Raw genomic sequence first — 21,207 nt, forward strand, 5'->3', positions numbered from 1 at the left:
GAAACACTCACAGGTGGTGTTCAAACTGAGCACTATTTCTGAGAAACCTGGCTTTGGCACGGAGTGTCTGATTTGATTTTACAGTTGCTCCAGTCGTATTTGTTAGTGCATTCAGTTTCTGTTGTAACTAAATTACACTTCAGTAGGGCTGCACAATTCATCGAAATTAAACTGCACATGATTTGGCTAAGGCAGCAAATATATTTTGATTTTATTTATTTTTAATTTTATGCGCAGCTTGTCAGCGAAGCACGGCTCTGTGATCAGTAGTAAATGCTTCTCCATCTGAAAGCCAGAGGGCGCTCTCACGCAGAAGTACAATAACTCGCGTCATTTTAGGAAATTTTTATGGGCGTCATACTGTCGCTTTAGCTGAATAAACAGAAGTAGGGCTGGGCGATGTATCGAATGCTTTTGTCACACGCATTTCTTCAGTAAAGCCGGTTCCCTGATTACCGCTAAATCGCCATCACCTGCTTTCAAATGAAGCGGCATTTAATAGACAGAGCCGTAGTTCACTGATAAGACATGCAATATCGCGTTCAATATCGACGGCGATTCATATCGATATTGAACGCGATATTGCGTGTCTTATCAGTGAACTACGGCTCTGTCTATTAAATGCCGCTTCATTTGAAAGCAGGTGATGGCGATTTAGCGGCAATCAGGGAACCGGCTTTACTGAAGAAATGCGCGTGACAAAAGCATTCGATACATCGCCCAGCCCTAAACGGAAGATTGAAACGTTTTGACTAATAAACCTACGATTATGACAATATATCAATAGTAACAATAGTTTGTCTTCTCGGGTATTTTAATGATGATAAAGTATATTTATACTTCAATGCTAATTGACATAGCCTTTATCACTGTATAGAATACTATATTGTGTGCCTTATTCTGTGTAAGAAGTCACATCATCTCACAGGACGATGATTTCAAACACTCAAACTGTCGTTAAGTGAGTTGAGTAAACACATGCTATTAAATGTGGTCTTTTGTTAGACACGATATTCGTAAATGCTTCTCATGTTTGAAAAGATGTTTGACGCGTATTGCTTTTTCAAATGTACATTTATAAGTGACTTAAACTTGCAGTGCTTTCAGATGGAGCACCATTTACCACTGATCACAGAGCCGTGCTTCACTGACAAGCTGCGCATAACAATTTTTGCAGCCTTTGCGATTTCATAATCGAATTAAGCCAATCGGTTCAAGTGCGATTTCATGTTAATTGTGGTTAATCGTGCAGCCCTAGTTTACGCTTTACAAGATTGTCAAATTGTGCTTTTCTATTTTATCCAAAATATTGACACCTGCATCTTGAATGAGCCAATACCACATGTATCAGCTGTTCGGCCAAAGAAAAATTAAGTTAATGGCCAGTAATCCAAGTCACCTATTTGGGTTTAGCCACAACTGTTGTGAAATTTTCTTGATAAAAGGATTTAAGGGATTTACTTTATACTTTACATGCACTTTATTGAATTAGCATTTCGCTAGGTCTGTCTCAATTCTGAAATTTGGCTGACAAGTAATAGTCTAAGAAATAAACGTAATTTATAATGGTTGTCTGTTTTAGGGCTTTGCCGTACATTGTTTTGCATGCTTCGTTTATTCATTATTAATTTATTTGGTTCTATAAATATCTGAAACTCCAAACAAACATGTAGCCATACTCATTTTTGTATTTCATATTTTGTATATATTAGGGAAGTCAAATGATTAATCGCGATTAATCGCATCCAAAATAAAAGTTTGAGTTTGCACAATATATGTGTGAGCACTGTGTGTTATTAATATGTATATGTAAATACACACAAATTAATGTATATATTTAAGAGAAATGTTATTTATGTACAAAATATTTTTATTTATATATAAATTATATAAAAATATAAAATACATATACTTGTAAATATTTCTCAAATATATACATGAATGTGTTTGTATTTATATATACATACACACAATACTCGCACACAAATTATGCAAGCTCAAACTTTTATTTTGTATGTGATTAATCGTGATTAATCGTTTGACAGCCCTTTTTTTTTTTTTTTTTTTGAAATGGTACAAAAAATTAAACTGAATTGAGTGGTATACTAAAAATGGATTTGGGCAGTCGGTGTGAGCTGCGGCACTACCACCGGTTGTGGTGTCCTGTTGTAAATCTGTATTTTTAATATTATTATTATTTTTTTTTTAAGGTATAAGAAGCCTGAGGAGCGCCAGCCGCTGGTTGCTGCCATGCAGATCTTCATGCCCATGCTGAAGGACCGATTCATACAGCTGCTGCCAGACCCCTCCGGCGACTCTGCCCTGGTTCAGAAACAGATCTTTAAGATCCTTTATGCTCTCTTCCAGGTACTACCATCATTTCTGTTATATTGAAGCTGACAGTTTATCCAGAAAGAAGCATTTTTTTGGTTTGGGTTTCGCATTAATTGATTGGTCTTTTTACAGTACAACCTCCCACTGGAGCTGATCAATCGCCAGAATCTGACTGAGTGGATGGAGATTCTCAAGACTGTCGTGGACAGAGATGTTCCTCCAGTAAGGATGTGCTTCTGTTTATCATAATTTGTAATTTTTGCAAGTGATGTACACATTTGTCTTGTAACAAATTAATTCTCGGTTTTGGTCTAAACCGTTTTGAAGACAGGAATGTTTAATTAGCGCCTCTCCAATGGTGCGTTTTGGCTAGGATCAGCTGTATTAATGGGGCTAGTTTGAATGTATCGATTTCTTGTTTTTATTCAATCTTCATTATGATGAACTGAGATCTTTGAGATTTTGTTGACGCGTGAACAAAAACTTAATTTGTTGCGGTCCTGCCGACCAATAGTTGCAATAAGCTTTGTGCTTTGACAATTTGAAAGCTCAGACTTTTTCATATCAAAAGTAACAATTTTATAATGAAATTTAAAGGGTAAATGTCTTTATGACACTCTGTTGTGTGACATTTAATTAATCATCTTTTCGTCTTTACTATTAGTTATAGAGCAAAATTAACATTAATGGACATCAGAGAAGGTATTTTAGAAAGAAATTACATGAATAAAACAGCTTAAATAAAATATGTAATGTTACATTTACCTCAGGAAAGCCATTCAATGTCCATAGCTTGTTAGTCAGCTAGAAAACATCATTTTAAAGAGCATTTTGCTAAAGATACACACTAATTTACATTATTACTTAATGTATGTTTTATTGCAGACACTATTTAAATGTTAAATGAATTGGAGTAGACACAATTGTCATTAAAAAGTTGATATAAAAACTGCCCTGTGTGCAATCTTAAGTATTTATATACAACATTGTTTGAGTGTTTAAAAGGGTTAGTTCAGCCAAAAATGCAAATTATCCCATAATTGACTCACCCTCAAGCCATCCTAGGTGTATATCTCTCTCTCTTCTTTCAGACGAACACAATCAGAAATATTTAAAATATCCTGCCTCTTATAAGCTTTATAATAATAGTGAATGGGGGTTGAGATTTTAAAACACCAAAAAAATGCATCCATCCATCATAAAAATAATCCATATGGCTTCAGCGGGTTAATAAACGCCTTTTGAAGTGAAGCGATGGGTTTTTAGTAAGATTGATATCCGTATTTAAAACTCTTAACTATAATAACTTAAATCTTTAGTTTTGGTTTCAAAGTGCATCACTATTTTTTGCCATTTGTGTTTGGGCTCACATGGGTGTTTTAGTGTAATGGAAGGGTAGGTTATAAAGTTCTGAAAGTGTCTGTCATTGGCTGTGGGTGGACGGTGTGCGTAGTGTCCGTCTGCGTTTAGTGCCGTCTCCGGTCTGTGTCTTACAGGCTGTGGGACGGTTCTCACGCCACACTCACAGCCACAGAGCCACTGGAGATCATAGTACTGGCCCAGTGACGTCTAAACGACAGTCCACCACTGGCCAGCCTCCATAGTCTCCAACAAAAGCCAATAAACTCTACCTAAACATCACAAATCGAAGTTCAGAATAACATACTAAGTTTGTTCAGTTTCACATACTTTTTAATAGTATGCAGTGTTCAGTTTCTTCTAAATTGCTGCTTTGTGACTTTGCAGGAGACACTTCAGGTGGATGAAGACGAGAGGCCCGAGCAGCCCTGGTGGAAGTGCAAGAAGTGGGCGCTTCACATCCTCGCCCGGCTCTTCGAGAGGTACGGTACTAACATAACATCACTTCCTCCCAAGAGCGCTGCATATGTAGCTTTCGCAGATGACTCATGGTCCATTTGAATTTCAACCCACGCTGAGCAGTTGGAAACACTCGATTAGTTATTTTCAGCGGAAGGTCTTGTGTGTTTGAAACCGTTACTGGATTTTCATGCATGTTTTTTGCCCTAAGGTATGGCAGCCCTGGCAACACAACCAAAGAGTACACAGAGTTTGCAGAGCTTTTCCTCAAGGGTTATGCCGTGGCTGCACAGCAGGTAAACGGGAGACGTCAGTAGATTGTTCAGTGGGTTGTTGACATGACGTGTGCTGATAACTGATGAACTTTGTTTGTTTCTGATAGGTACTGTTGAAGGTGTTGTATCAGTATAAGGAAAAGCAATACGTGGCTCCTAGAGTCTTGCAGCAGACACTGAATTACATCAACCAGGGAATCGCACATGCTGTCACCTGGAAGAACCTAAAGCCACACATACAAGTATGTAGATGTTTTACATGATTCAAAGCATTTGTTTGACTTGGTACAAATGAAAGGGTTTTTTCATAATGGAGTTCTTATGAAAAATTATGCAAAATAGGCAGGTCTGGGCGATTAATCAATCTGAATATCAATATTTCTCAATCCTCTTTCGCACACTTTGGCAATAAAATCACCATTGGCTAGTAATTTTTATTTTTTGTTTACTCGCCAGACTATATGTATATTGATGAGCTGCTGGGTTCATGAAGAATAATCACGTTGTCAGCGTTTGCTCAAACTGATTTGCTGAAATCAAAACGGGGACGGTAATAGATGAGCGCCAACCAGTGAGATTGCCGCATGCACATTAGTTCCGCCCACTACCAGAGAATCCGGCATATCTTCTGCTTGTTCTTAAAAGCTGAATAAATTCAAATGAACTGTTATTTTGACAGGAAAATACAATAAAGTATATAATTTACATGTAGTTAAAAAAAAAACTTATGTGCTGAAATTAATTGATGTTTTTCATAATTCTGTCACAAATTGTCGAAATTAAATTGTGATTCTAACTAAATCATTGTGACTTAATTATTCAATATCTTTATCACTGCTTTGCAAGTAACAAGCCAAGAGTGACTGCGTTGCAGTGATATTTACCGCATGGGTTCTTACCTAAAAGCCTCCTTAACCTTGTTAAAATTACCATAAAGCACTGCCTCATGTCACACACCTTATCGAAGTTCTTGTTGTTTCTGGTTTCAGGGAATCATTCAGGATGTGGTGTTTCCTCTCATGTGCTACACAGACAGTGATGAAGAGCTCTGGCAGGAAGACCCTTATGAGTACATCCGCATGAAATTTGGTTAGAGCACCACCATATTTGAACCACCAAAAGATTCTTGCAGAGAAGACCAAAACCAGATCAATCTGCTCATGCCTTCTCTTTCTGCTTCCTCTTAGATGTTTTTGAAGACTTCATCTCCCCAACCACTGCAGCTCAGACGCTTCTCTTCACCGCTTGCAACAAAAGGAAGGAGGTGGGTGTTTGGAAGCGCCATCTGGCACTTTGAGGCCTATGATGTGACTGTTTGGCTGAATTTTGTGTATATCTTACTGCCAACACTCATGTATCCAATCAGCGCCCTGCTGCTCCAACAGAACTGTTAGAAGCTTCTGACGCCAGGTGGAAAGAGCTTGTCTGTTATCTCAAAGAGCTGTGTGTCTCATTCAGATGAAGCTCTTTCCTTTCTTTGTAATGTGATGTACATATACAAGGTTCAAGCACAAACTGCTTGTGTAGATGATAGTTATACAATGGCCATGTCTCTTTTCAAATATAATATGAGTCTTTAACGGTGCTTTCACACCTGAGTGTTTGTTTTGGAACCTGGTGTGTTTTCTCCCTTGGTTCAGTTCGTTTAGGCATATGTGAACACAGCAGTCGCGCTTGGATCCGCACCAAAACAATTCCTTGGAGATGGCATCGTTCATGTAGTTCATTACAAACTCGGGCGGTTCATTTGAGATTTGAAAGCAATCCAACCCAATGAACCAAACAATATCATAATTCATAAAAGGAAATGTGTTATATAAAATGCAGCAGTGTCTGATTCTGTGAGTGAGCACATTAATTACCGCAGTTGAAAACCAAAGAGTGCCTCTTCATCTTAAAATGTTGTGTAATTGTGCTTCTCCGTGCAAGAATGCTGTCCCGGGGAAGCCTTGATTCCTGCTCTGCTGCATTATAACAGTCATATAGAGTTTGCGTGTGTCTCGGCACAGCCTACTAGACAGTGCTGGGAGATCCAGAGAGAGCATGTTTGAATTTACAGCCGCATTAATACGAATATAGTATATTCGTACTCGTACTTGTTCACTGAAGTTTAATGGAGACTCGCTTGCTTTCAGGTCCTCAAACCTTTATGCAAAATGAAAATACTCATGGGATATTCTAACATTTACGGATAAGGGAAATGTTACATTTTCATGGAGGAAAACCCATCTCCAGACACATTAACTGTCTGGAGTCGGGTAACGCGCCAGCGCGTTTTGCGGGATTTTTTTCACATTGCAGCAAAACAGACTTAAAATACTACCTTTTTTGTCATAGAGACATAAGTAATATATCAATCGAAACTATAGAATATCTTCTTTTATTTGTGTACACTCGGAGTAAAAACAAAATGTTGTGCTTTCTGCAAAATAAAGAAAACTAACATGATGCGTGATCTCTTGTCTCCCTCTGAACAAAGTCCAATCTGATAGTTCTCAGAAAATGAACTGTAACTTTGTGAATACTAATGACACAAAAATGTCTTTTGTCAAAAAAAAAAAACGTTGAAATGTCAGGTTTTAAATTGTTAAATCGAAAACAAATATTCTCTTTATGTAATCTCTATGAAAAGAGACACATGTCAGACCTCCTTGATTCAGCTCATTATCCGTTAATGCGGCCACGCCCACGGAGTGAGCGCTATTCAGACGCAAATTCTGAGGCATGTATACATCGTCTCAATCGTGTATTTATTGTCTTCAAAAGTGTTTTGCATAGCCATAGTTGGCGATCTCTGAAAGCCTGTTAGTTCCTGGATTGTCACATGGCCTTTTCTTCTTTAGGAGGCATTTGTGGACTAAAGGTGCACAGAGCACCCTCCGGCTGCAAGTATGAATTGAAAACGCAGTATCCAGCACTCATAGTGATGACAATAAATATTGAATAAATATTACTCCTCTGTATAGAAAATTGACAAACATGAGAATCCATCAATATTTCTCCAAATGTGCATGCTTTTAAGCTAAAAGGCTATATGTAATGCCACAGAGGTAACATAATTGTTCAGACACTTTGCATCACAGAAATACATTTTAAAGTATATAAAAGAATACCATTATTTTAAATTGTAGTAATAATTCACAGTATTGCTGTTTTTTCTGTATGTTTGATGTACACCATGATGAGCTTGAGACATGATCACAGAGGGTTTTTTTCACAGCCTACCTTTCTGAAAGACCTCATTAATATGCAAGTCATTACAACTCATTATGAGATTCTTTTGTCTTCTCGGGTGTAAATGAACCATTATTCATGATTCACGCCTCCATGCATACTGTTTCTTGACAAAAAGTGTCTTACAAAATTTAAATCTCTTTATTGTTTTATATGTAGGAGTACGCAGGATAATTTTTACATAATTTTGAACCAGAAACTCTAGTCTACAACCTCCAATACCCAGAAGTCTTGTGAACGCACATAATATTTTTGGCCTTATTTCAGTGACTTAATTTTTTTGTTTTTTCAATAACCACTCATAAACAATATTCCTTCAAAAACACAAACATGTACGTACATGTTCCTCACATATTATTGTAGCCTAGTTTGTTCTGAATACAGTGTTATGACACTTGTGTCATTTGTATGTTTATGAACAACTGAAAAAAACACAAATGTCAGGGCATGTCAAAACTTCTCCAGGCCCCAAATCAGCCTCAGACTCCATAGGCCGTTAAACGGCAGCTGCCAGAGCTTGTGATGGGTCAAGCTGTGTTAAACTGTATGCTAGCAGGTTTGTTTGGAGATTAATGCGATCCGTTCTCATGTTTTAGATAACTTGGTTGTGCACATTTCAGCTCGCCTTGTGTACTCCACTATACTTCAGATGCGTTTTGTTCATAGAAAAGCATTTTTCACACAGTAAAGTGACGTGACTGGCAGATGTTTTCACGCACAGCCTGCAGAAACAATTAAGAGTCGTTTGTTGATTTATTTTCTTTATCGGTTAGTTTTTACAGCCCTAGTTTTTATCATAATTGGTAAAAATTACCTGACTAGAGTTTACACTTTCTTGATTCATTGATTTGAAACTCATCCACCCTCAATTTGGACCTTGCATATTCATGCAAGATATAGACATAGATAAAGAGTTTGTGTTCTTGCCTGTTTTTTGAAAATGTCACTTTATTGGCTGTGGGTGGACGGTGTGCGTAGTGTCCGTCTGCGTTTAGTGCCATCTCCGGTCTGTGTCTTACAGGCTGTGGGACGGTTCTCACGCCACACTAACAGCCGCAGAGCCACTGGAGATCATAGTACTGGCCCAGTGACGTCTATACGACAGTCCACCACTGGCCAGCCTCCATAGTCTCCTACAAAACCTACACATGACATGAATCATGAGATGTTTAGAATCATATGTTAACTTTCTTGTTGTATAACAGGTGCTGCAGAAATCCATGGGCTTCTGTTATCAGATCCTCACTGAACCCGCCTCTGACCCCAGGAAAAAAGACGGCGCTCTTCATATGATCGGCTCGCTGGCTGAGATTCTTCTCAAGGTGATTTTGCGTTACATAAAACGAATAGTTTTTTTTCTGATGTAGAATAACCAATGCAACATTGAGTAGATGTATTGATAATTTTTATTTTTTCTATCAGAGGAAGATCTACAAAGACCAGATGGAGTTCATGTTGCAGAATCACGTCTTTCCTCTGTTCCGCAGTGAGCTGGGTTACATGAGAGCCAGGGTGAGAGATGTGCTCATCGCACTCACTAACTCTTACGCTATTCAAGAATAATTCAAGTCTTGAGTGGTGCAAACACTGTCGACTTGTCTTACTTCATGGTAACTCTGCCTATAGGCCTGCTGGGTGCTTCATTACTTCTGCGAGGTCAAGTTCAAGAATGACCAGAACTTGCAGACAGCCCTTGAGCTCACCCGCTTGTGTCTGATCAACGACAACGAGATGCCTGTTAAAGTGGAGGCTGCCATCGCCCTCCAGGTTCTCATCAGCAATCAGGAGAAAGGTGCAGATTTCACTCATTTCCTTTTCTGTCTCCTGCCTCCATCTTCAGCGTTTATTTGAGATTGTTTTGTTCTTCCCATCAGCCAAAGATTACATCACCCCCCACATCCGGCCCGTGATGCAGGCCCTCCTCCAAATCGTGCGTGAGACTGAGAATGATGATCTTACCAACGTCATCCAGAAGATGATCTGCGAGTACAGTGAGGAGGTCACCCCAATCGCTGTGGAGATGACTCAGCATTTAGTAAGAACTGTTTTATGATTCATTTAAAACGGGGTCCATGCAGGTCCTTAAAGTCTTAAATTTAGTTTTATAAAATTTAGGCTTAGTTGATCCAAAAATGAAATTCCTGTTAATTACTCATGTTGTTACCCTCATGTTGTTCCAAACTCGTAAGACCTTCGTTCATCTTCAGAACACAAATTAAGATATTTTTGATGAAATTGAGGTTTTTTTTTTTTTATCCCCCATTGAAAGCAACGCAATTATCACATTCAAGGTCCAGAAAAATACATTGTTAAAATAGATAACGTGACTACAGTGGTTCAACCTTCATGTTATAAAGTGACACATATTTTTTTGTGCGCAAAAAAAAAAAAAAAAAACATTATTCAACTTTTGTTTTTGCGCACAAAAAGTATTCTCGTCACTTCATAACATTAAGGTTGAACCACCGTACTAATGTTGACTATTTTAACAATGTCTTTACTACTTTTCTGGACCTTGAATGGTATTAAATATATTAAATTGGGACGAAAAAAGAGGAATCACAATATGGCTTAATGTGGTTATTAATTTCAGAAGGCAATTTAAACATGAACGCTGCATATTTGAAAGTAAAAACACATTGCTGTTGCGTGTTCTACAGGCTCGCGCTTAGATGACATTTTATTTGCATAATATCTACATGTAATACATAATAATAATATTGTAGTGATTATAAGTGTATTGTTGCTTTGTGTACAGAGGTAACCGGGGTAACCGCTGTATTTCTGCTGTCCCATAAGCGGCATCTGTCAGAAATTGAATTTCGATTTTCATTCAGTGGATCTGCCGTTTTTGTGAAGATCAACATCTGTGATTGGCTACAATAATCAATGCTTCAAAACGTTTTTTTTTTTTAATAGACATCTTTGATACTCTTCACCTATTGCTACACAGATACACATGGGAGCGTTTGAAAGCAGGCGTCTATCGGCGGATCCATTTGATCAGTGGATATATTGGGGATCCGCTGAGTCGCTCCCCTGTGTATCTGTGGAAGCGCACTATAAAGAGCACATCAAAGATGTCTATTTACAACACGTTTTTGAAGTGTTTTGAACCTGATGATTGTAGCCAATCACAGACGTATCTGTTGAGCATGTGAACAAAATGGCCAATCAAAGGTGTTTAAGAATCCACTCAAAATGCAAGGGCGGGAAATGCTGGTATCGCATATTTTTAAAATTTTGACTTGGTACCAAAGTCTGTACTTTTGATAACCCTAAAACTAAATCATATTTTTTACAAGAATATAAATCTAATAATTTATAATTTAACTCATCCCTTTTCTTAAAAATGGCTTAAAGCCTGAAGTGTTAGGGGTATATATAATATTTTTAAAAATCATCTCCGAAGTAAACATTCAAGCTCTATTCCTCTCTCACAGGCCATGACCTTCAACCAAGTGATCCAGACGGGGCCTGATGAGGAAGGGGGTGATGATAAAGCAGTGACCGCCATGGGCATTCTCAACACCATTGACACACTGCTGAGTGTAGTGGAGGACCATAAAGAGGTGAGAAAATAGAAACATGGGCTGCAGAAGTTCCTCCTGTCTCTCTGGCCTGTATCACACGGCTGAATTAGTTCCAGCCGCCCACAAACTCATACAAAAGCAGAACTGTCTTTAAATAGCCTTGTGGAAATCTATCCGCATTTTATATTTATATAGCAGATGCCTTCTTTGCACTGTATACAATTTCATGCTAATCCCTTTGATATGAATTTGAACTGAATGCATGTTTAAAAATGTATGTCATTTATTTATGAAAGATAAACCATGTGGAAATTAGGGAGAGATTGCACAATTATGCTTTCTTGAAGAACATTAGATATATAGTATATATACCGTTCAGTATATATAAATATCACTAATCACTATATAAAAGGCACAACTAAATGTGACATTTATTATAATGTTTATGTGAAAATTATTCACCTAAATTAGATTATGTTCTATGGTCCGTAATTGGTAACAAATGATGGATTAAAAGGCCTGCTACTGTGCAATAACACTGCTGTTTGACTGATTTCAGATTACCCAGCAGTTAGAGGGCATTTGTCTGCAGGTGATCGGCACAGTCCTGCAGCAGCATGTTCTTGGTGAGTTTCGCACACTAGTGGGAGCCTGTTGTGTGTGACCTTTTTGGCTGTGTGTTCATTGTTTTGGGTTAATTTTCCCAGAGTTCTACGAGGAGATCCTGTCCTTAGCCCACAGTCTGACGTGTCAGCAGGTGTCTCCTCAGATGTGGCAGCTGCTCCCTCTGGTCTATGAGGTCTTCCAACAAGACGGATTTGACTATTTCACAGGTAACGCAGAGACTAGTGTTAGTTTGCGTGTTCAGTCGACGAACTGAATGTCAACAACACTCTACTACAACAACTCTTCCTCTTCTCTAAAGCAGCCCAACTTGGCCTTGCCCCCTTTGTTGCGTGTTCCCGAGGACAGGTTTATGTCAATTTTAGGGTTGGTGATGTCACCGACCCGGGAAGAAGCTCATTGTAGTCCCTACCAGCCGTTTGTTGTAGTCCTTAAGAAGTGATTTCTATAAAAGAAGATATTGCATTGAACTCCATAGATATTAAAGATTTGAGAGTAACAATTCATGTACCTTTTTTTTGTTTCAGATATGATGCCACTTCTCCATAACTACATCACAGTTGACACAGACACACTCCTGTCCGACACCAAATACCTTGAAGTAATCTACAGTATGTGCAAAAAGGTACAGCAGTCCTTCTACTTTAATACAAACCAAAACAAGTCCGTTGCAATTTGTTTTATTTTTACACAGTACATGCACTAACCGTGTATGTACAAAGAAGGTACTGAGTAATATAAGGTAACTGCTTGTACTTTATTTGGATTAAGGTTAGGTTTAGGGTCAGCTTCAGCTTCAGGGTTAATATCCTGTTATTACAGTGAGTATGTTCTTGTAAAGCAGGACTGTAAAATAAAGTGCTACTGAAACGTCCTTGACTTTAAGAAAGTGTGGCAGAATGGCTTTGTGTGTTAATTAGACTATGTGTGCGCCCAATCAGATTTTGTCAGGAGACCCAGGAGAGGACCCAGAATGCCATGCGGCCAAGCTCTTGGAGGTCATCATTCTACAGTGCAAAGGTCGTGGTATTGACCAGGTGTGTTTCTTGATCTTTACTGGAAAGGCAAATTGAACATGGATATAGTGATATATGAAAATCAGGGGTGCAGAGAATTTATTTATTTTTTTCTAAAATGGCTAACCATCTTCTGCATAATAATATGCCTAACACAGTAAGTTATTATATATAATAATAATAAAAATAAAATGAATGTAAAATTTCATGGTCACTGAACTGTTACCAATTTCTTATGGCCTCAATTTTAATAATGTTCATTATTTGCTGATCTCTAAATCATCATTGTATTGCATTGTTTTAATCCGACAGAGATCTGATCATAAAACTAAGTACTTAAATATCATCCGACTAAGTCATTATTGGTAGATATTAAGTGATAAATGTCATGATTCATGATTTATGAGTCTGTTATAAAAATGGAGTTATATTACAAGCTATCAGAATTTCATCTTATTTTTGGCCATAAATATCAGCAATTGGATACTGCTGCTCATTTTAGGCCTCTGAATAAAATTGAGGGTTTTTTTTCTCTCAAGCATGAGCTCCATTTTCTCTTATCTTACTTTATAAGCATAAAAGCCTGATCAAATATAATACTTAACAAAAACATTTTTAAATATTTTGTTTAAACCGTAAACTGTTCAAAAGATTAGATTTTTCTGACTATTGTTTCACATTATAGAGTTAATTTGAGTTTGGTGTCCATTCCTGCAGGTGGTGCCCTTGTTTGTAACGACCGCTTTGGAGCGTTTGACGCGTGAAGTGAAGACCAGTGAGTTGAGGACCATGTGTCTGCAGGTGGCCATCGCTGCGCTCTATTACAGTCCTTCTCTGCTCCTCAACACGCTGGAGAATCTGCGCTTCCCCAACAACACCGAGCCCATCACCAACCACTTCATCTCCCAGTGGCTCAAAGACATCGACTGCTTCCTCGGGTACGCACTTCATTCTGGGGTGACACCTGAAGAGCTGCTTGCTCTCAAACATTTCTCAGGGCAAGAGTAACATGTAATCGCTGTTGTTTGCAGGCTCCACGATCGAAAGATGTGCGTGTTAGGACTCTGCGCGCTCATGGATCTGGACCAGAGGCCACAGGCTGTTAATCAGGTCGCAGGTCAGCTCCTTCCTGCAGCCATCCTCCTTTTTAACGGCTTGAAGAGGGCCTACGCTTGCAGGGCTGAACACGAAAATGATGAGGATGAGGATGAAGAGGAAGGAGAGGAGGAAGAGGAGAATGGTGAATGAGTTTTTGACAAGTCTTTTATCTGTTGCAGCAGTATTTCAGTCTTCTGAATTAATGGTTTTAAATTTTAATGAGATTATGTGGTTTTTAAAATCAATTAACACTGCTTTTGTCTTTTTTTTTTTTTTACAAGATGGACAAAATTGACTATTTTCAAGCAATGCTAACAGGCTGATATCTAGCTAGTTAGCAAAAGGACAGTCAAACATTTTATATTTAGTAAAAGTTTTTAAAATATTACAACATTTTCCATGTTTTATAGCGGTTGTACCAAATGACGTGACGTTTCGGGACATGCGTATGAGTAAGTGAAAACATGAATTTTTCAAATGGTTAAGAGTTAGTTACTTTGCTTCACGACTTTGAATGATGTCACATCCTGTCACATGATATTGACCGCATGACTCGATCCAAAATGATCCATTTATATTAGTTACTCCGAACGACATCAATAAAATTCATTTTTCCGGACGTTCTTTCTCATAACAAAGCAACGACTTCTACACACAATTTTAATACCATAATTACAAATACAAATAATTTTATTTTGGTCGGTTAAACCGAATGACATTTTGACACTTTAAAATACCTTTATATGTAGCAAAATATAATTAAAACCTTTTGGATTCAATAGAAAAGATCTAGTTGTACTACCTTACTTTGGATGTTATATCTTTGTTTTGTTTTTTTATTATTAAAGCCTTTGGACACACAACCTGTCGCATCATTGACCCATATATATGTCCATCCAATTTGGAGTAAAATATCATAATTGATAATTGTTGGCTCTCGGATCAAATAAAGAGTCAAGCTTGTATTAAATCCAGTTAATCCATCACACAGGAAATGGAATCAAGTCGAGCGAATTGGTATTTTTGATATATTGAAATTTTTCTCAATGTAATGAACTTGAATGTATAGTTTTGACATGAGTCTCATTGTGTTCTTGTGCAGCGGAGTTAGGCAGTGATGAAGATGACATAGATGAAGAAGGCCAGGAATACCTTGAAATGCTTGCTAAACAAGCAGGAGAAGATGGTGACGATGAAGACTGGGAGGAAGACGACGCAGAGGAGACCGCTCTGGAGGGTTACACGACCTCGGTGGATGACGAGGACAACCTCGTTGATGAATACCAGATCTTCAAAGCCATAATACAGAGTATGAGTTACAGTTTGTAGTAGGGCTGGGTATTGACACAATTTTCACGATTCGATTTACTATTCACATGCTTTCGATTACGATTATTTTGGATGTAGTATTTCAGTTACAGTACATGGGGAAATTTAATTAAACTAATGCTGTAAACTACACATGGGAGTCAGTTGGTACTACTTTACTATAATAGTGAAGGTTAAAATGAACACATTTATATACAAACACTTATTACACTCAGTGATGTTTTTATTATAAATAAAGTTTTGAATTACATAATCACATTTCTACTCCAATTCGTTTTCTGAAATATAAACATTTAAATTGCGGCTGTCATAACTGATTTATTCAAACATGCATTAAATATTGAAGAAAATTAAAAATTATAATGAATATGTAACGGTGCATAGCTATTTTTATCAGAATGTTGCTTTCTAGAGTCACTTTTCTAGTTGACTAATGAATTTATGGTCACTGAATTTGTTTTTCTGAGGTAAATGTGACGTTACGTGACATTTTTTACATTGACGTTTTGACGTCTTTCCGAGGTTGAAACACTGAGCGATTACACGAGACATGATACGGATTTCAGTAAGTTGTACTGTATATTTTAACATACCTTCAGATGTTCATGCATGTTTATTTCACGCTGTAACTGCTATTAAAGCGGAGGAGAGGATCAGATGCTTCTCTTTAACTAAAGCGCTAAAGCGATCTGTCACGCCACATTAAACAGCCAAAACGGTATTTATGTTTTGAAGCTCATAAGATGAACGTCATTTGAAATCTGAGACTTTGCTTCATATTAAAAGTAACAAAGCGCAAAGATTATTGCGATTTATTGGATGGGAGGCGCTACATATTCTGCTCGTTCATTACTGAAAACAGACTAGACTAATGGATTCTTGGGATCGATTTCAGTTCGTAAAAATGAGAATCAATTAAAATTGAGAAATCAATATTTGTTTTTACCCAGCCTTAGTTTGTAGTATGTATGAAATAAATACTTTTAAAGAGCGTTTTTACTGAGACTGCCCTCTTTCCTCTAGATGTCCAGGCCCGTGACCCAGCATGGTACCAGGCGCTCACACAATGTCTCGATGAGGAACAAAGAAAACAACTTCAGGATATTGCAACACTTGCAGACCAGCGGCGAGCAGCACATGGTGAGGCAAACAGCTGTTTGAGTAACTGATTGCGCAGCAGTTTTTTGTTCCCTTCTTGACATAATACCAAAATTACCAAAAATGTGGGTAGTTTCCTACCAAGTGTTGGACCCAAAACATGCTGTAAGGCTTGAAACACTAAATATTCTTCCAAAATATTTCCTGTTTGTTCAGCTTGCTTACTTCCCCCCCCTTTTGTTTCTGATTCGTTTTTTTTTTTTAGAATCAAAGATGATCGAGAAGCACGGAGGATATAAGTTCACAGTTCCTGTGGTGCCATCCAATTTCAACTTTGGTGGCAGCGCCCCTGGGATGAATTGAGTCCTCTCTTCCTCCTTCCCCTTTCTAACTGTGACTGAATGTAGTGAAATGAAAACACTTGTGTTGCTCTCTGAAGTAGTGGTTCCAGAACTGGTTCTTCTCTCTCACTCTTCAATCTGACTATCAAATTTAAACAGCACCAGAAGATGTGGGAAAGCAACCAAACGCAACCAATGCCTGGGAAAACAAACCAAGAACTTGAACGCTAAGCAAGTGGGGGGGAAATAAAGCTCTGAACAATGTTGTCTTATGGAATCCAAAAATTAAGAGCGATACTCAGCTCCCACACACATACAACGGGGGCTAATGAATTGAAATTGAGACGTAATGTCAAAAATTCATTGTCACTGTATGGGCCAAAGGGCCTTTTCAAGATTATACCTCTGGCAGTAGTGTGTCAAAAGTTTTTCTTCATCAAAAAAAAAAAAAAAAAATTCTCATATTGTACATAACTAGCCAAGGCACTTGATTTTTAAGTTGCCTGGTCAAACAACCAGAGGCATTTGTAAGGTGTCAACGTGTATTCAAATGTAGCATATTGGATACTTGTCATAGCACTATGTGATGCCTGATCTCTGTAAATTAATGACTAGCACTTTCATATTGTTCAGGTCTCTTAGCCTTCTGTATCAGACTGCAAATTTTTTAACTCAGTTAAAAACTATTTAAGATTTGGAACATTGTTACCTGGACGGTGACTTCTCCTATAATGGTTGGTGTTCAGAGGGCTTCAATAATAGTGTGTGGCAATCATTTGCTGCTTGTAATGATGATGATGATTTAGGCTCCAAACAAAATGCACTTGGTGTTCAATCTGGATAAAGATATTGTTACAAGCACTGTAAGTCATTTAAGTCATTGGAGCATGAATTGAGGAGGTCTCAAGCATTTGGTTGATGTATGGATGAACCATCAGTATACACAACATTAAAAAAACAAACAGCTTTAAATTTGAGAATCGGTTTGATTTGGTTCGCCTTCTCCAGTAATTTCTTATTAGTTGTGTTTCTTCACTGTCAGGGTGATTGACTATTCTTGCAATGTATTTACGCCCCGTGTGGGTAAAAACTGAAGCAAGCAGAGAATATAGCTGCAAGCAGCAATTATGTGGCCAAGTATGCCAATACCATGCACGTTGTAAGGTTGAGAACAAAATTTATTTTGATGGGTTTTTTTTTTTTTTCATGAAACTGAAAGGTCCCTAAAGCATGGTCTTCTTGGTAATACCACCAAGACATCCTAACTTTCTTGAAAATAAACATTTTCAGGTTTTATGACTGTGTGAAAACAATCTGAGCCAGGGGTTTTCAAACTATTACTGGACATTCTGGATGTCTCCCTTATTTGACGCTCCATGACCTGACTGGGGATGTCCAATAAAGTAGATGTCCTAAATGTGCAGTGCTGGTGGGGCTCCTTGAGCATTTTTAAACTCCTTATCTGAGCAAACTTTGGGAAAATATAAGAGTAGCAAACGCTGGTGATTCCATTCAAAATGTTCATGCCATTGATTGCAATTTGTAATGCATTGCTCTGCATGCCTCCAGGAATACAAGGAGATAAGCAGTATGATTTAAAGAGTTAGTGCACCCAAAAATGAAAATTCTGTCATTAATGACTCACCCTCATGCCATTCCACACCTGTAAGACCTTCGTTCATCTTCAGAACACAAGATACTTTTGATTTCAAGTCCAAGAGGTTTTTTTATCCCCCATAGAAAGCAATATAATTGCCACAATAAAGGTCCATGAGGGTGAGTATATAATGACACAAATTTCATTTTTGGGTGAACAAACCCTTTAAGACCAAGTTTTGTTGGTTCTGTGGTGCCCGACTGCTTGGATATCCTCAGGGCATTGTGACAGACAATTGCAAAATTTTACTCAAATACACCAAAGCATTAAAATACAGCCTTACTTACTGGTTGCCATCACTACCTTCACATTTGTTGATGTGTTTCTCCAGGGAACCTCATTCTTGGTCCTGGAGAGCCACAGAGTTGGTTTAGTTTCTGCTCTTAATTAAAAGCAACTAAAGACAGAATCAGATTAGGTGATTCAATGCAAAATATAAAACTATCGGCCGGCAATATTTTCAATGTTGGATAAATAGTACATCAAACTTTACCTGCATACATACAGTACACTCTTGTAAAGCAATAGGTATATTTATTATATTGCAAATCTCGGCTGCATGATAAATTATATTGTCAAGTGTAAAGTTGGATTGATAGTATATAGTACATTTGACATTAGTTCTACCTGGCTGATTTTTTTAAACTCAACTGTAGGAAAGTATCTCTCCAGGATCAGGAATGAGGATAACTGCATTATACCAAAATTGTTTTGGTTATTCTAAAAAGCTTTGATAACTATTCATATATGTTGTCTCAAGATTATCTGACCCAAATGTGGAGAAAATCTGATAAGAGCTGTAAGATGAGTTATTGTAGTGAAGTGCATACTCTCCATAAATACACCGGTGGCTTTATGGCATCTAAAGCCATCGGTTTTCTCTGAATTCTCTACTACATGTTTGTGTAGGTCAGTACTCTAATGAAACACTGAAATAAGATGGATTAATTTCCATCAGTGAAGCAAGAATGCATAGTATCAAACTGATGAAGCAGCAGAACTAAACTAGGAAAGTGGCTATTCAGCATCAGGAATGAGGATCTGATCTATCAAAAAGTTTTAACTTTTGAGAGATGTTGCAAGATTATCTTACCTAAATGTGGAGAAAATTAGATAAGCTATAGGATGAGTTCAAAATGGCAGTAAATCTGCCATTTCAGGTTCACTGAACAGGTTCTGGAGAGATTAAGACTCAAAATGGCCACAATTAATGTCCTGTCCAATAAGAGTGCCATATTTCACAACCATTTTGTATTCGGTTCTAGAGGCTGCCGTAGACTCTCCAACACATATTACAGATACTGATAATTGCAAAAGGTTTGTGGCCGGACACCAATGAAAAGAGAAGTCTTGTGTTCCAAACTTGATTATTTGTAAGACTTACTGATTTGGGTTTTTTTGCTGTCTGGTACAAGAGCCAGACATTTATAATGGCTGGGCACTCACAGGCCTTTTTGTTCCTTCTTTTTCATTGTTATGTGAATGAGCTTACTGTCTACAAACTTAAGTAATTTGAAGATGAGACCTGAGAAACAATCACAGGCCGCTTTTTAATAGAAGTCATTGAGTCAACTGGTATTCTGGGACTTATCCTTGAACACGCTATAGCTTGTGCATTAGAAAAATAGACTCAAGTGAATAGCAACAGCATTGTTTATGCCACGGATTGGTGTTGTATATGATTCAGATCCCTTTGTGTGTCAATACTTTTATGCAATGTATTCAATGAATTAGTTGAAACAATTTCCCAAGTGGTCATTTTACATCACATTTTGTTCTAGAATTATGCCACAAGAAAGTTTTCATCTGATATCCACTCAGAAAATCTGGCTTGTTGATAGATGTAATACAGTGATGTAGTAGGACAAAAACTTTTAGACAAAGAGCTCCATATTTCATGCTTAATATTTGTAATAATAGCAGTGACAAACATCCCAACTGACCTAATGGAAACATTCTGCAAGATAAAAGGAAAAAGCTTTTTAAGATTATAGTAATGTTCAAGAACAATTATCAAGTATCCAAAGACCAAGAGGCATTTTACATTGACTATCACATGGTAATAAAGACGAGCATCATTTCTAAGATATGACTGAGGCTGTAGTCATGGAAGCATCTGCATCAATTTGCTTTTTCTTGCACTTGATGCCAAGGAGACTGCAGATCTTCATCAGCATCAGGTCTACGATCTCCTCTTCTTCAGAGGGCTGAGGGAAAAGAGATGAACATTAACTGGTTTAGAAAGGTAAAAAATATAGCACAGCACTGGATTCATTGATTGAGAGATTTACAGTGGGATGAAGTTGCTCTTCATTGAAAGCCACCAAAATCACAGATATAAAGAGGTTGAGCACTACGAATGTCATAAAGATAATGCAGGATCCGATGAGGAAAGCACCTAGAACTGGATTGTAATCCAAAACCTGTAGGTAGAAGGAAATGATGCAATAAACAAAAGTTCTTAAACAGACTGGCAAAGAGTAATTCAGTTGAAGGCCAGTATACTTACCTCATCATAGTTAAAGATACCTAGTTGCAGGCAAATAATAGTCTGTGCAGCCTCAAGCAGAGTTCTGTACGAGTAGAGCCTCCAACCATACATCAAATTGCACTAATGGGATACAAAATTGAAACATTTCGGACAAACATAAATGTGAATTGAAATCATGTGCATTGCCAGCCTAACATGTAAATGTCCTTGTGCATTTTCAAAATTGGCATGGCATTGGTTCTTTTGTCTTGCCACCAAACTGAATGTGTGTGATATGCAAATAAGGGCTATGATGGCAATCAAGGTTTCCAGCAAACAACTGGAACACCTTGCATTTCAGTCTGTTCCTCATGCTATCG

At 37.7% G+C, this 21,207-nt stretch overlaps 2 protein-coding genes and 2 non-coding genes across 5 annotated transcripts in view; 3 read left to right on the forward strand and 1 right to left on the reverse strand.

Moving 5' to 3' along the window:
* The window catches only part of ipo7 (importin 7), a 30,054-nt gene extending 12,184 nt beyond the window's left edge, over positions 1-17,870 (forward strand). Inside the window, exons 5-26 of one of the 2 annotated variants that reach the window (XM_067400115.1) lie at positions 2,211-2,367; positions 2,467-2,556; positions 4,081-4,175; positions 4,364-4,448; positions 4,535-4,669; positions 5,417-5,516; positions 5,615-5,691; positions 8,867-8,983; positions 9,084-9,173; positions 9,288-9,453; positions 9,536-9,696; positions 11,105-11,233; positions 11,754-11,820; positions 11,902-12,027; positions 12,346-12,443; positions 12,760-12,855; positions 13,552-13,772; positions 13,866-14,074; positions 14,343-14,384; positions 15,035-15,241; positions 16,285-16,401; positions 16,625-17,869. In XM_067400115.1, coding sequence (XP_067256216.1) covers positions 2,211-2,367; positions 2,467-2,556; positions 4,081-4,175; positions 4,364-4,448; positions 4,535-4,669; positions 5,417-5,516; positions 5,615-5,691; positions 8,867-8,983; positions 9,084-9,173; positions 9,288-9,453; positions 9,536-9,696; positions 11,105-11,233; positions 11,754-11,820; positions 11,902-12,027; positions 12,346-12,443; positions 12,760-12,855; positions 13,552-13,772; positions 13,866-14,074; positions 14,343-14,384; positions 15,035-15,241; positions 16,285-16,401; positions 16,625-16,722 — 2,683 coding nt within the window. In that variant the 3' untranslated portion in view covers positions 16,723-17,869. Of the gene's footprint in view, positions 1-2,210; positions 2,368-2,466; positions 2,557-4,080; positions 4,176-4,363; positions 4,449-4,534; positions 4,670-5,416; positions 5,517-5,614; positions 5,692-8,866; positions 8,984-9,083; positions 9,174-9,287; positions 9,454-9,535; positions 9,697-11,104; positions 11,234-11,753; positions 11,821-11,901; positions 12,028-12,345; positions 12,444-12,759; positions 12,856-13,551; positions 13,773-13,865; positions 14,075-14,342; positions 14,385-15,034; positions 15,242-16,284; positions 16,402-16,624 lie in introns of both variants that reach the window. The other variant, XM_067400116.1, reaches the window with a different exon arrangement.
* Positions 3,770-3,950, forward strand: LOC137031411 (small nucleolar RNA SNORA23). The gene has a single exon (XR_010896549.1). It is a non-coding gene; the product is annotated as a small nucleolar RNA SNORA23 (small nucleolar RNA).
* On the forward strand, positions 8,622-8,802 carry LOC137031412 (small nucleolar RNA SNORA23). Its single transcript, XR_010896550.1, has one exon. It is a non-coding gene; the product is annotated as a small nucleolar RNA SNORA23 (small nucleolar RNA).
* Positions 17,871-20,202: 2,332 nt separating the features above from the next.
* Positions 20,203-21,207, reverse strand: part of pkd1l2a (polycystic kidney disease 1 like 2a) — a 38,408-nt gene continuing 37,403 nt past the window's right edge. Inside the window, exons 39-41 of the mRNA XM_067401222.1 lie at positions 20,867-20,968; positions 20,649-20,780; positions 20,203-20,564 (exon numbers count right to left, since the gene is read on the reverse strand). Coding sequence (XP_067257323.1) covers positions 20,439-20,564; positions 20,649-20,780; positions 20,867-20,968 — 360 coding nt within the window. The 3' untranslated portion in view covers positions 20,203-20,438. The remainder of the gene's footprint in view (positions 20,565-20,648; positions 20,781-20,866; positions 20,969-21,207) is intronic.

Source organism: Chanodichthys erythropterus, chromosome 11, assembly GCF_024489055.1.
Source record: "Chanodichthys erythropterus isolate Z2021 chromosome 11, ASM2448905v1, whole genome shotgun sequence".
In the NCBI taxonomy this organism is placed as follows: Eukaryota; Metazoa; Chordata; class Actinopteri; order Cypriniformes; family Xenocyprididae; genus Chanodichthys; species Chanodichthys erythropterus.